General features: G+C 31.4%; 1 protein-coding gene across 3 annotated transcripts in view; it reads right to left on the bottom strand.

Annotated features, from left to right (window-relative positions):
• LOC126884578 (60S ribosomal protein L9) overlaps positions 1–5,415 on the bottom strand; it is a 31,501-nt gene extending 26,086 nt beyond the window's left edge. The window contains exons 1-2 of one of the 3 annotated variants that reach the window (XM_050650563.1): positions 5,277–5,415; positions 4,871–5,055 (exon numbers count right to left, since the gene is read on the bottom strand). In XM_050650563.1, coding sequence (XP_050506520.1) covers positions 4,871–5,048 — 178 coding nt within the window. In that variant the 5' untranslated portion in view covers positions 5,049–5,055; positions 5,277–5,415. Of the gene's footprint in view, positions 1–4,870; positions 5,056–5,106 lie in introns of all 3 variants that reach the window. The other 2 variants (XM_050650564.1, XM_050650565.1) reach the window with 2 other exon arrangements.
• Positions 5,416–15,609: the final 10,194 nt, after the last annotated feature.

The following is a 15,609-nucleotide window of genomic DNA, read 5'->3' on the forward strand; positions in this document are numbered from 1 at the left end:
CACATGTCTATTTTCAATAAAAAATCTTTAACAGTTTTCGATACATGAAAAAAAAATCGATTTTCATTTTGTAACTTCAAAGGGCTGTAACTTTTTTGTGTGCACTATTGTATATAGGTAAGTGAGGTTCCATCAACCTATTTTTGACCCCAGAATCTGTGGTATAATTTATGACCAATCTTTTCGGGACACCCTGTATAATTGGTTAACATTAATGTTATATAATTGTATAATTATGTTATATAATTTAGAACACTGTAAAATTTATATCGGAATAGGGCTTGCCCGTGAATAAATAAATAAATTATACAAATAATGGCATTCAAGAAGATATTTTATTTTGTTCCCCATTGGAGACCAATACCACTGGAAAATGTATTGCTATATGCACAGATGGCGCTAAAGCTATGACAGGACATCAATCTGGTCTTGTCGTCAGATTACAAGAAATAATGCCTAATGCCACATGGAGACATTGTTTTTTACCTTCTGAAATGGACTGTGTTATGAAATCCATCATTAAAGTTGTAAATTCCATTAAAGGAAAAGCTTTACAGACCCGTATTTTTCGAAAAATCTGCGAAGACATGGGTGCTATATTTCAAAATCTTCTTTATCACACCGAAGTAAGGTGGCTTTAAAGGGGCAACGTCTTAAAAAGAGTATTTGACTTAAGAGCAAAGCTTTTAATGTATTTGAAAGATGAGAAGTCCCCATATGAAAATCAATTTTCCGATCCTATTTGGCTTTTGAAACTAGGTTTCCTTGCTGATATATTCGAACAATTAAATATTTTGAACAGTAATTTGCAAGGTCGCGACATTAATATAATTACAGCCACAGATAAAATTAAGGGGTTTATAAGAAAAATCGATTTATGGTCAACTTCACTTGGCAAAAAGCAGCTCGATTCATTCCAGTGCGTTCAGGAAATTATAGAAAATGTATGTTACAGTGCTACAAATTTTGAACAAGTTTATGCAGGCATGCAAGTTACTTTGCTTAATTTAAAACAATAGCTCTGTGATTATTTCCCCGAAGAAATTCAAAACAGTTACGACAGTTGCAGATGGATACTGAATCCGTTTTTAGCCGATTCCTTTCAACATGCTGAAATACCAATAAACATGAAAGAACAACTATTGAAATATCAAGTGATGGAATGTTGAAGCTCCAATTTTTTTCCCAGAACCCGGACGAATTTTGGACCAAAAAGATGCAGGAATACCCTCAGTTGGCGAATGAAGCTGTAAAATGTTTGGTTCCATTTGTAACATCATATTTATGTGAGTTAAGTTTCTCGTCTATGACTGCCATTAAAACAAAAGTGAGAAATCATCTCATACTTGAAAACGATATAATTGTGTGTCTCAAATACACAGCCTAGATTTGAAAGACTAGTTTCAAAAAAACAGGCGCATGGGTCTCATTAACATTGTAATATTTGACTTTATTTTTTTCTTTTACTTTTAAGGACTTTTAATATTTAGTTTTATGTTTCGTTTGATAATTAATTGTAAATTTTTTTTACGGCTTTATTAAAATAAAAATACATGATTTAACAAAGTAGTGTTTTTGTCTTATTTTGGAAATTTCCGGCGACCCCCCTAGTACCTCATTGTGACCCCCCAGGGGGTCGCGACCCACACTTTGGGAAACACTGCAATAATTCATCGAGTGGTATTCTCAACAAGAAGCCAGTAAAGTAGATTAAAAGATCTTATGCCGATTAATAAATTCAGCCGTCGCAAAATGTGAAGCAACAGTAAAACAAACACAAGATTTCAGAATATTTTAAATTGATTCAAATGTACGAACACAAATCCCTCTTATATTGTCAAACAAACCATACAAATGAAATTTGAGCGTTGAACTATGAATTTTTAATTTTTTTTAATGTTCTGTTAACCGTCTTTTGGATTATCCGTCATACCCTTGGTCCGGTGTCCTGACAGATAATCGAGGTTCTACTGTAACATAGAAACTTTACAACAATCATAACCATGGCACCTGAGGCAGATAGAACTTTGTTATTCCAATGTAATGATATATTGATACACATACAATGATCTAAAGTGCATTCATATAGCAAATCCATAACTATAAACAAACGCACGTGTTACTATTCACCGTCTCATTTTACAGGTCCAAACTTGTCAGTCCGCAAATTCAAATTGTATGTAAGGTGTTGGTTTTGAAGATATTATTTTGTGTTTAAAATGGGAAATAAGCCACAATTTTATTTTAAAAATGGTTTTATTAACATTTTGACATTTAAATCAGATGCTGTTGTCAAAATACAAAAAATATTAATAAAATAAACAAAAATGTTGCTTAGGATGTATTTATTTATATAATACAGTAAAACCTCAATATAACGGACTAAATGGGGGGATGGGGTGTCCGTTAATACCGAAAGTCCGTTATATAAAAATAGGTTTAAAATAAGTCAAATAACTTTTTTAAGTTGTATTTGCACTTTTGAAGTTTGCTGTTTTTTTAAAGTACAGTGGAACCTCGATAACTCGGATTAATCGGGACCGCGGCCGATCCGGGTTATCGAAAATCCGGGTTAGCCGGAGAATATAGTAAAAATTAATAAATAACCTCCATTACAATTACAAAAACATGAAACACATATGCACAGTACACATCTAAATTACGTATAGTTGTATAGAGTGTAGAGTTTTGTTCATTTCTTGGTAAAAAACTCAGTCATACTGTAGAGATGTACCGACACCATAATATGGTAGGTCTGGATCCTGCGTACAAAAAAAAATTGATAAATAGCAAGCTGAAAATTTGTTATTAGCTTAAGGGTGTCTAGTCGGACAAACATTAATATATGGGAACACTGGAACAGGGGAAGTTTTAACTGTGGAACAGGTTAAAAATTTGGAACGGTCAGACCACGAAAACGGCACATGTATTTTTTCCGACAGAACAGACTTAAACTCTCCGAACAGAGATTAAACTCTCATGCAAAAATCAGACTGCTATTTATCACCAAATTGGCGTTTTAATGAGTGGAACATGTAGAATATGTCAAATGACAGGAATTATGACAGGTGATAAATAGCAGTCTGATTTTTGCATGAGAGTTTAATCTCTGTTCGGAGAGTTTATGTCTGTTCTGTCGGACAAAACAAATGTGCCATTTTCATGTTCTGACCGTTCCAAATTTTTGACCTGTTCCACAATTAAAACTGCCCCTGTTCCAGTGTTCTCATATATCAAAGTTTATCCGACTAGACACCCTTAAGCTATTAATAAATTTTTAGCTTGCTATTAATCAACTTTTTTTTCATACGCGGGATCCAGACCTATGGTAGCATAATATCATATTATGATGCTGCAATAAATTTATTTTAAAGATTCGTCTTTATCAATCCTACCTAATGTTTCTAGTTTCTTTTTCATTGTCACTGCAACATTTTTACGTTTTGTTACCATTACGTAGACAAAGCAAACACAATCTGAAGCACGATTACATTACAGAACGGAAGTGATTAATAGGCTGTACTACACACAATACAAGAATTTTTAAATAGTCACGTCTTTTTTAAACAATGCTAAGACAGTTTGACATAAATAAAGAAAAAGGAATACAGACAGGTGTCTGTTCTTTCCGATAAGCTGAGACGGTCGCTCTGGCTGCCGCCGTGTGCATGAATCATTTTTACTATTGTACTTATGTGTTCAAATTACACAAATACACATTATCTCTGAAATATTATTTGGCCTACATACATTTTTATTTGATAACATTGTTAAATTGTTTATTTGTTAAATTTTTGTCTGATGAAAATCGGTCCGGGTTAGCCGGACTTCCGGGTTATCGGGGGCCAACTTATCGGGGTTCCACTGTAATTAGAAATGTGTCTGCACAATGCTATAATAAAATTTTTATTGAAATTCTTTGCAAAATGCAGAGACGTTTTGAATTTTTTTCACATTTAACCGGATTTTTTATAGAGGTTTACGGAGGTTTTACTGTAATATATAAAATGGTATTTTGTGTTATATGTATTTTACAGTAGTTATTGTTGTTATTAATTAATACTGGTCGTGTTTTATAGTTTTTTATAAGTTTTATAGTGTGTAGTCTGTTTAATATACTTTTAATATACATAAACAAAGTGTTTATTGTTCAAAAGTAAAAATAGTTTGTGGTAATCACTTTTATAAAGGTAAGAAAACCCAAAATTTTAATTTATTGATGTTTTAAAAAGTTTTATTTCCTTTTCTGGACATGAAAAAGTATACAGAATGCAGTTTCATAATAGTCCATTCACTCACGGTAAAATATATGATACGCCTCAGTTCAGTACGACCCTGTTTAGTTTCCATGTGCGTTTGTTTACAGTTGGGAATCTGTAAAATGAATACAGTTTAATTGCTCCTTCCTGGATATTTATTTCCTATTTTTATCTTTTGTAGCAATTAAGCATTAGCGAATCTTAGTGAAAGCATTCTTGAAATAATTTATAAAGAATTAGTTTTAAAAACAGGCCTATTGAAACAGGGAAAATAGTAAAAAGGTTTGTTGATATTACACAATGTGATACTTGCTGCATCCACCCATTCATGAAATGAAACAACTTCATAGAAATTTAGAGAGAAATATAGAACATATGTATTCTACTTTTCTGCATGATTTTTAAATTGTATAAACTCACTCTAGATACTTTTTATCAATTTTATTCCGTACACTGCCACAATATCTTCTGCTTCATCACTATCCATAGTCCTACTTTGATTCTTCCAGCTTTCTTCTATTTCTATTTATTTTTCTAAATTAACCCTAAACCACTAGCACTTTTAAAATACACACTTTTCTTTGAAGACACCTTAACAAAATACTACTTACCGAACCATTTCTCTACTTTCAGTAACCTGGGGTTGATCATTCGAATGTCCAGGGTAAGATGTTTGAAGGATCTCTTCAGATTACCTCGGGGTCCTTTTACAGTTACTACCCTTGACTTAGTGGTTACTGTAATTCCCTCAGGAATTTTTACCGTTTGGTTTGTTACAATTTGCTTCATTTTAGCCCTAAAAATAAATCATACTATTAGAAGGCAAACACATTAAAGGTCTACATACACATAACCTAAGTGTTATTTGTTTTTAAAATATTTTGGGGACTGGTGTCAAAAATTAAAGTAAATTGTATTAAAACAGATAAAATGATATTTAATTTTCATAAAAACACTACCTAATTAGTTTAAAATTCTAGGATGATTATAGAATTTTATTCAGAAAAATTTACCTACCTACTTGTGACATAAAATGGACAGAAAAAGAGAGAATTGTTGACAAGCTGTCAGTTTTGAAACAGCACCACCTTTAGGGTTAGGCAACCTTTAGCGCTAATTTTTGTGTTCGTGAATTCAATACCAATAGAACCGAAAGCACACGAATTCAAATCACCGAACAACCCGAAGGTGCACTTCAATAAATTTCATTGTTTAGCTGTCAGACAGATTCTGTGACCTTGCGCCATTTTATCGGTCCAAGTGGTCAGATCCGGCTTTGCTTAAATAGATGTTGCAGCACCGGTGTTGATTTTTCAAATAAGTGTATCAAATAAAATTTATTTACTTTAAACTTATTTAACATATAATTTTAATTAAAAAATATATCGAGACATAATAGCGATCTAATAAGAGCTTCTCTGTATTCTATGTATTTTATCTCTATTTCTGTAATTTTTTTGTACAAAAAATAGGAGTTCCAAGCTCTACAATAACAAAAGTATTGTCCTTTTCATGATCATTTTTCAGTGCGTAACAAATGATAGGAAAAAGGGTAAGTCCGTGATAATACACATTTATGACATTTATTCTAACATGACATTTTAGATAAATCTGAAAGTTGTCACATTTTATTTTCAATTTGGAATAAAAACAAATCAAATGTGTTTCTTGCATTTATAAAATGTTATTTGCTTTGATTTGTATAGTCTTATAAATTATACAGATTATATTTGTAATATTATTATCTAATTAAAAAAAATTATTTTTTTATTATGGCACCATCTATCGACAACTAGAATAACTAGAATAAATGTTATAAAAATGTCATCGACGAAATGTAATCACCGACATGCCTTTTTTTCTGTCACATACAATTTATTGCGTTAGAAAGAAATCGAAAAACTGTGACGCACTGAAAGATGATCATGAGAAATACTGTATGTATAAGTACGTTTTCAACAATATTTTATATACAGGGTGTCCAAAAACTCCACCGACAAACGAAGACAGGAGATTCCTCAGATAAATTTAAGACATTTTAACCTAATTCTTCTAGTCCGAAAATGCTTCCTAAGCGGGCTAGAGCTCTTTAAATATGGCGTCTTGTAATTAGTTTTTCTTAAATAACTCCAGAACGCTCTCATTTAGAATCATGAGAATTGGTACGCATATTTATCTTTCAGAGATAAATTGATTACATTTATTGTGAACTTTTAGTACCGGTCATAGGCGTCCGTTTTGGGTAGGACAACGGTTATTTTATCGGATAACTTTTATGTCTTTAACTTTTAAGCATTTTTGACACTGGATTATTAAATTATGAGGTATCCTAGTACTAAAAGGTACTCTTCCTTTAAGTCGGTAGAACACACGGTTTTCTAAAAAAATCGATTTCAAAATTTTTCGTTTCTTGAATTTCCAAAAAAATTAAAAAAAAAAAACAGCTAGAAAAACGAAAATTGGTACGTTTATTTATATTCCAGAGATGAATCGATTTCATTAATTGCGAATTTGTAGTACCGGTCATATGCGTCCGTTTTGGGTAGGTCAATAGTTATTTTATCGCATAACTTTTTTGCCTTTAATTTTTAAGAATTTGTGACTTTAGATTATTAAATTATGAGCTATTCCAGTACTAAAAGTTCCTCTTGGTATAAGTTAGTAAAATACACTGTTTTTTTTTTGAAAACTTTTTTGCAGTTTTTTTTTCAAATTTAAAAGACGAAAAATTTTCAAATCGATTTTCTTAGAAAACGGCGTGTCCTACGGACTTAAATCAAGAGCACCTTTTAGTACTAGAATATCACACAGTATAATAATCCAATATCAAAAATGCTTAAAAGTTAAAGATAAAAAAGTTATGCGATAAAATAACCGTTGCCCTACCCATAACGGACGCCTATGACCGGTACTAGAAATTCACGATTAATGAAATCGATGCATCTTTAGAAGATAAATGTATGTACCAATTTTTGTTTTTCTAAATACAAGGGTTCTGGAGGTATCTAAGAAAAACTAATTACAAGACGCCATCTTCAAAGAGCTCTAGCTCCCTTAGGAAGCATTTTCGGACTAGATGAATTGGGTTTAAATGTCTTAAAATTATATGAGGAGTCTTCTGTCTTCGTTTGTCGGTAGAGTTTCTGGACACCCTGTATACATAATATAGGTAAAGTTTTGTTCTGAAGCTATTTCCTTGTGGCATTTTTATAATCAACTATTTTCAATGATTGAATACAAGAATTATTTTGTATTTTGACAACAACACCTGACTTGGGCGTCGAAACGTTAATAAAATCATTTTTTTGGTAAAATTGTGGCTTATTTCCCATTGAAAATAATTGATTAGGTAAAGTTTCATAGTTAATACCAAATTTTCAAGTACCTACCCATTTAAGTACATAAACATTTATAAAAACATTGTGAATTTAAAAATGCTTACCTTGATTCGTCTTTTGGAAAACGGAAAAAACTATAGCTGAAATTTGATACCGTGTTTTTACAGTTGATCGCTGCACAGATTAAATTCGAACTGCCTTTCTTTTTGTCCATATCCATAATTATTATTGCACAATGCACAAAAACAAAATCACCGAACAGAACAACACAAAATCAAAGTAACCCCGAAACAAGCGTGATCTGACAACAACAATCACAAATTGATCGTGTCAGCAGCGGACCTGTGGACCGAAAAAATGGCCGCCAGCCGTGCGCAAGCCAGATGCGCGAACTCTTCCCGCCGAGTCGACTGTGCCTTCGGGTTGTTCGGTGTTCAAATGCAGTGGCGAAGATACGGGGAGATTTCCCCAACAAGACCTAAAATTACAGAAAAACATAATAAATCCACTGGTTAAGAAAATTAAGGGAACTTAATGCGTATAAGTTATGGGCAGCTTGTATATTAGTGCACCCTAATATTTATGTGTAGATTTTACAAGGATCTACAGACCGAGCGAGTTGTATAAATTCCACGGCTTCGCACCATGCTTCACGCAACCGTATTTGCGTACTTGTGTTGTCGTGCGCTGGTCGAGTGGAGTTATAATTTACCCAGTGATATGGGAGAGAATTTACCACTCCCTCCCACATCACTGAATTTACCAAATTTAAGATTCTGTCTAAATCCCGACCCACTACTTTGAGCCGTGTAATTTGGGTTGCCTATAATAAACTTTTTTTTTTCTTTGGAGTTGTATGACTACGGGCCCTTCAAAGCTCATTCGCCGATTCACCAATTTTGCTCATTTATTTTACAATAATATTTTCCTATACTTATCTACTCAACATTTTCTATCCTACTTATTCTACATACTTTATAAGGAATGACCACTGATCAGTGGGAATACCACATCAGGCAAAAACACAGTTTTACTTATATATTGTAATAGATTTTAATTTCGGTCTTTACGTTAGTTAGTTTATAATTGGATTTTTATATTTTTAATATGTTCTATAAATAATTGCATTAATTCTGTATTATTAATTTGTGATAATATATATGTTAAATTTATTGGGTGTGTTATATTTTTACAACTGTATAATTTACTTATAAGCATATTTATTTTTATTTGTATTAGAGGGCAATTTAAAATCATATGTTCAGCATCACCTATTTCTCCACATTGACAATATGGATTGTCTCTTAAATGAATTTTATGTAGATATGTTGGAATCAATGCATGGTTAAAGCATATAATAAACTTAAATATATATGCATATAATAATAACAATATGCATATAATAAACTTGAATCGGCCTTTGAATTATTTAAAAAATATTACATGCAAAAAGAAATTGGAATAAAATAGAAATGGGAAAATTATTAATTTATAGATATTACAAAGAGACGGTATCTAAATGGTTTTCGAGCAAGTCATGCTGTATGAAAAAATTTTATAAATAATAAAATTTTGCTATATTACCTACAGTAGGAAAAATGAAAGAATACCCATGAACGAACATATAAAACACGCTGTATTTTCCTGTCACCGTGTCACACAAAAAATTGGCCAGCGGAAGTACATGTAATAATTATTGTTACATGTACTTGCACTGGACAATTTTCTTTGTGACACGGTGACAAGAAAATACAGCGTGTTTTATATGTTCGTTCATGGGTATTCTTTCATTTTTCCGACTGTAACCACTTTAAAAATTCACATTGTAAGGCATGAATAAATTAAATTATGTAGGTAGTACCTTTTTAGATGTATTTTTTTTATTTGTAAATGGCTTTGGCATAAATCAATTAGCCAGACCTATTTTTTATTTATATAGTATAAAAAGAGCATTTTTTGATCCAATATAAGTTGATTGTTCAAATTCTCACACCCTAGGATAAATATTATTGTTAGTAAAATTTTAAAATTTGTGTTTCTGTTTAGTGCATTTTTTTAATGCTTTATTTAAGTACACTTTTGTTTAGTTTTAATTATTTTTTTTAAATTGTTTATCATTATTTTACTTTTTTAACATAATTGTTTTAATTTTTTTGATGTTAATTTTTTCGTGAACACACAATAATATTTTGTATCGCAGAATTGCTTCCAATGGTGTTAGTTTTTTACAATTTCATTTTGCAACGAATTTGCAACAAACATTGATTTAAATTAATATTATTACTAAAAATTATACAATTTAGATTGGTTGGCAAACAGAATTTGAGCTTTACCATATCTTCGAAAAATGATTCAATGCTCTTCCTATTTCTTGAACATTCTAGGATTATATGGTTCATATCACCAACTTCTCCGCATAGACAATATGGGTTTTCATCCAGTCCTATTTATATTTGTACAAAGGAGTCATAGCATGATTAGATCTAATTCTGTTTATTGTAACAATGAAGTTTCGTTTTGTTAATTCATGAAACCAGCTTTTTGATGGTATGTTATTTTGGTGGCCGACATAGTTAAGCCCTGTCCTGTCACTGATGAATTTATTCCTGCTGCCACAATTGTCTTAAATGTGAAGTAAACTTAGAGGTAAGATCTGTAGATGGAACAATATTGGTGGTTAGATCGTATCCTGTGTCAGTGGCTGATTTGGCTAGTGTATCTACATCATTACAGTTGAGTCCGCGAATCTTTACCCGTACGTCATCATTTAAAGCATACGAAATAAGTCGATGATAGGTCGGAAATTGAAATTTACTAAACGCAACATCAAGTCACTTACTGTCACTTGCTGTTGCGTTTAGTAAATTTCAATTTCCGACTTATCATCGACTTATTTCGTATGCTTTAAATGATGACGCACGGGTAAAGATTCGCGGACTCAACTGTACCTTTTATTCCTGAGTGTCCTTTAATCCACACTAGTTATTGTTTTCCTTTGTTTTGTTGCTTCAAAGTTCAGTTTTAACATTTCTGCCTCTATGCTAATAAGGTTTTTCGATAATTTCAGGTTTGCTATTCGGTCAACTGCACTTTTACTGTCAGTGAATATAACATGATTCTGTGTGTTTCTGGACTGGACGTATCTAAATGCTTTTGCTATGGCAATTGTTTCAGCGATATATATGGAACACTCATCTGGTAGCTTGAACTTGTAATATTGGGAAGAGTTTGCGCCATAAAAAGCACAGCCTACTTTTCCATTCAACTCGGATCCGTCAGTATATACAGGGCGAGTTTTTATCATATAGAATATCGAAAAAAGTTATTAAGAAAAAATGTAGGCAATGATATTCTCCAGGCTTGGAAAATATGTTCATTTCTACAGGGTGATCAATAACTGCGTGGTATATCAAATATATAATTTTTTAAATGGGATACCCTATATATTTTTCATATTTATATTTCTCTAGTAATTCTTGTTTATATAATATAGGGTTTTGCATTACAAAACACAGTATTTATTAAGTTATGACCATTTTCATTTCGAAATCCCTATGAGATTAACACCATGTATATAAAGAAGTAATTCATAAATAATAATTTGTTTTATATAATGAGATAAACAATATACTCTAGTTTTTAAATTAAGTTTAATTGAAATAATTGACGAATATTTGTATACAGGGTGAACTACAAAACCAAATTACGATTTTCTCAATTTTTTTAAATGGATCACCCTATATTTTATTTTTTAAAAACATTACATTTATGTTACTCTTTAATTTTTATACAGCATTCCCTATATTTAAACTCATTACTTTTCGAGATATTTTTAGTTTTCTTCAAATATCGGAAATACATTCAATTTTTCTAGTAGAAATAAGTTAGTATTGAGCGATAATTATACAAAATTATTTTTATTCAATAAATAACTTTTTTATTAGCTTCAATTTTGGCAATAAAATTTTTTTTGTAAAAACTTACAGTTTTTGAGTTATTTATGAAAAATCGGTTAAAAACATGCATATTTTTCGGGCATTTTTCTCACGAAAAATTAAAATCTTTGATCTTTAATAACTCATAAAGTTTTGATTTATTTTAATAACTTTATATAACAAATTTTGCTTAGAATTTGTCCCCCTATCTAATTGTAGGGTTATTTTTAATAAAATAATTTTCACCCCCGAGAAGGGGTGACATCCACCCCCAGGGTAAAAGCGCAAGTTGGCACCATGTCACCTTTGTTCCTTGAGATATCCTCTAACCACTCACCAATTTTCATGCAAATCTATGGAGGTTGAACGAAATCGGAGGTAATAGCTCATATCCACCTTCAGTGACTCCACTATTATTAACGCTAATGTCCAATTTACATTATTGACACGTAAACATGATTTAAGAAGACATGTAAAAAGTTCGCAGTAGGCAACCCAAATTACACCGCGCTAAAAATATATTAAGCAACGAGCATTTTAATGATGGTCATTATGAAGCGAGTATGAGGGTTAGGAAACGAGCCGTATGCGGCGAGTTTCGTATAGAGTACGAGCTTCATAATGATAACTAAATGCAAGTTGTATACACTATTTTTTTATGATCATTCACAACAAAAAATATTTTAAAATTCATTAATTTTGTAACACAAATAAATTCAGTAGTTTGTCAGTTTGACGGTTTGTTTACATATTGAGAACTGCCAAAGCGTATGTATTTGACTCGCCATTGGTCACTGCGCGTGTACCATCTTTACTGCGAATGCCATATCGAGATTCTATTGGTTAAAAATCTGTACAGTACAGGTAGTGACATCATAATTGATATATACTCCATCTAGTTTACTTACCGTTGCACGTCATCCGCGTCATAGCCCAATAGCCCGTGACGTCACATGATACCAACACGAAATATTTAGGCGGTAGGTGTGTTCTTTTTTAGAATCCTTTTGCCGAGTACACTGGAATTACAGCCACTAGACATATTTTATAATATACGCGTAGAAATAATATTTGAAGATTTCTATTATTGTTAACTTAATGAAATACACAATTAAATAATATGTTTCGTTTAATTTGTATAAATGGATTATTTGACAGTTGCGGTATTGACACTTTTAGATTTGTTTTTATTATTTACTCCAAGTATTTGCCAATTATATTTATTGTTTTTATTATTTACTTTAAGGTAATATTATAACTTAATTCTAGTTTTCTATTTCTAATGTTTTTATTTATTTACATTGAATATTAATTTGTTTTATTGTATAATCCAAGTTTGCAATAATTATGTGATCTATTTGATTTAAAATGGATTCAGGATTTTTTTTATACTTTGGCAACAATGTCAATTTAGATCTCTGACATAGATAATGACGTGCAACGGTAAGTAAATTAGACAAACTGTATTAAGGCTGTATGACACTATGCATTTTCTTGTATCATTTCTAATATCGTTTCTGATATGTCAAAAAAATGTATAGTGTCATACACAGATACAAGAAACGATATCAGAAACGATACAAGAATTTGTGTCAGGCACAGATTCTTGTACAATAACTGCGCCAATTTCTGCGCAAAGAGCAAAAACGTAAAACCTGCTGGTAAAACTCCTAAATGTTATAATGGCGGCTGAAAATGAGATCATATGATTTATGTCTTGATGAATTTATTTGTGTTTTGTAGGTATTATTTAATAAATATTTTATTGATACTTAATATACCGTTTGGTATGGACTACTGTTCTACTAATAACCATATATTTAGAATAACTTTGGGAATCATATTGCATAATTTTTTAATAGAGGAAAATACAATAGTTCCAATTTGGATCAAACTGAAAATAATTATAATGCAAATATTTTAGCACAAATATCAAAACAAAATAAAAAACACAAATAATCAACAGTCAACGTAAAAATTCTAGTTATTATAACATTAAAATATTTGTTTTTAAAAGTTTATAAATTTGATAAAATCCTTAAAATCAGCTGTAGACGCAGTACTACCATACCAATTGTAACGTGACAGGGCGACAAACAAAATTTCGACCAATCACGTGCCGAATTTCATACAGTTTTCGATACAAGAACTTGCATAGTGTCATACAGGGCACAAATGTACGTACAAGAAATGATACAAGAAAATGTATACAAGAAACGATATCAGAAACGATATTAGAAATGATACAAGAAAATGCATAGTGTCATACAGCCTTTATACAGTGCTAGTCAAAAGTCCGTACCCCCCCTCGTATCTTTTGACCGGTTATACTTATTATAGTGAAATTTGGAGGAAGGAAATGAACGGACGTAGGCTTCTTAACTAGTCATGACAGGTGACGTAAAAGTGACAGATGACTTTACAGCGCCACTGTGACAGATAATTTTAAATGGTACCCTATGGTAAGCGACACCTCGTTTGATAGGTATTGAAAATACCTATTCAGCTATACTAATTTTGTTTGAGTTTAAGCTCATTTGGATGAATAAATGAAATAATATAAACTTGTAGTTTCGCATTTAATTAATAAAAATTCAAACCTCCGCCTATGGTTACTTGTCAAAAAGGTTGACGTTGACGTAAAAACTACTAGAGAGCTGAAAAATGTCAACTTTTTTGACAAAATAACCATGGGCGGACATTTTAATTTTTAAGAATTAAATGCGAAACTACAAACTTATATTTATTTCATTTATTCACCAAAATCAAAATCAACTGAAACCCAAAAAAATTAGTATGACTGAAGAGATATTTTCAATTGGCTCCGAGCGTTAACAAAGTGTCAAGGCAAAATCGACCGACCTGCTCATGGTGGCGGTTTTTTGAAATTTTGTAAGGACGCTTTCTGTATGATTAAATGGAACATTTAAAAAAATACCGTGTCACGCTAGTGATATGATGTATTAATATAAACAGAAAATAAAAACGCTCTTAATCTGATATAAATTCTTCACTTTCCAACAGTTTGATTATGTATACATAACCTCACTATCGCAGTTTATGTCAATAAATCTTTATTAACGAAAAAGAAAATATTTTGTTGCACTATAAATTACACTATAAATTAATAACTAACGAATTCTAACAATTGTATTCGGTTATGATCACTACAAAATAAAATATTCAAGTTTAACAACATAATCCCATAAGACTCAATGTTAAAACGTCCTTACAAAATCTGACAGCGTGTCACGTGACTTTAAATAGAGGGGAGACGCACGGGGCGAATACCTTTCAAATGAGGTGTCACTTGCCATAAGGTCCCATTTAAAATTATCTGTCACAGTGGCGCTGTAAAGTCATCTGTCACTATTACGTCACCTGTCATAGGAAGAGCTAAAGTTCTTATGGAAATCCATTGTTGCCACATCTTCAAATATGAGAAGAGACGTCTATCAATTACTGTCAATTGTCATTGTCTGATGATCTTTGTTATGTTTGGTTATGTTGTTGACAAGTTTTGTACTTTTGATATGATAAGGATATTTTAAACACATTTTAAAAGAAAAAGAACCTTAGTAGTTAGTAGAAAGGAAAGCAATTTTAGATTCCAACCGTATTATTACTTGTGAAATATTATCATCTAGTGGGAAAACCGCAGTGATTGTGCCTTCAAACGGGCAATTTGAAAGGACAACCCCACCAAAATCCATTATAATTGTAAATTGAAATGATTGATATTAAAAATGTTTGTACCTATGTAATTGTACATGTAAAGCTGGAAATTCAGGTAAATGCAAACGTATAATTGGCACATTACTATATATTTTTCGATAAGTGATTACATAATCCTTTGATAAAAGAACCATTTCGCTGCAACTTTGTTTATAATTCTTTTTTATTGCTTACAGGCATACCATGGAAAATTTGAAAAAATTAAGCACCACAGACATCAAACAACAGTGGGGATAATTTAAAAAACAATAATACAACATAGTCAACAATACAGTCCTACCAGTCTGCTGATAAATGGGCTACTGATATTGTACTAAATTATGATTTAGCTCTATTTTACTC

This window comes from Diabrotica virgifera, chromosome 5, assembly GCF_917563875.1.
Source record: "Diabrotica virgifera virgifera chromosome 5, PGI_DIABVI_V3a".
NCBI classification, from domain to species: domain Eukaryota; kingdom Metazoa; phylum Arthropoda; class Insecta; order Coleoptera; family Chrysomelidae; genus Diabrotica; species Diabrotica virgifera.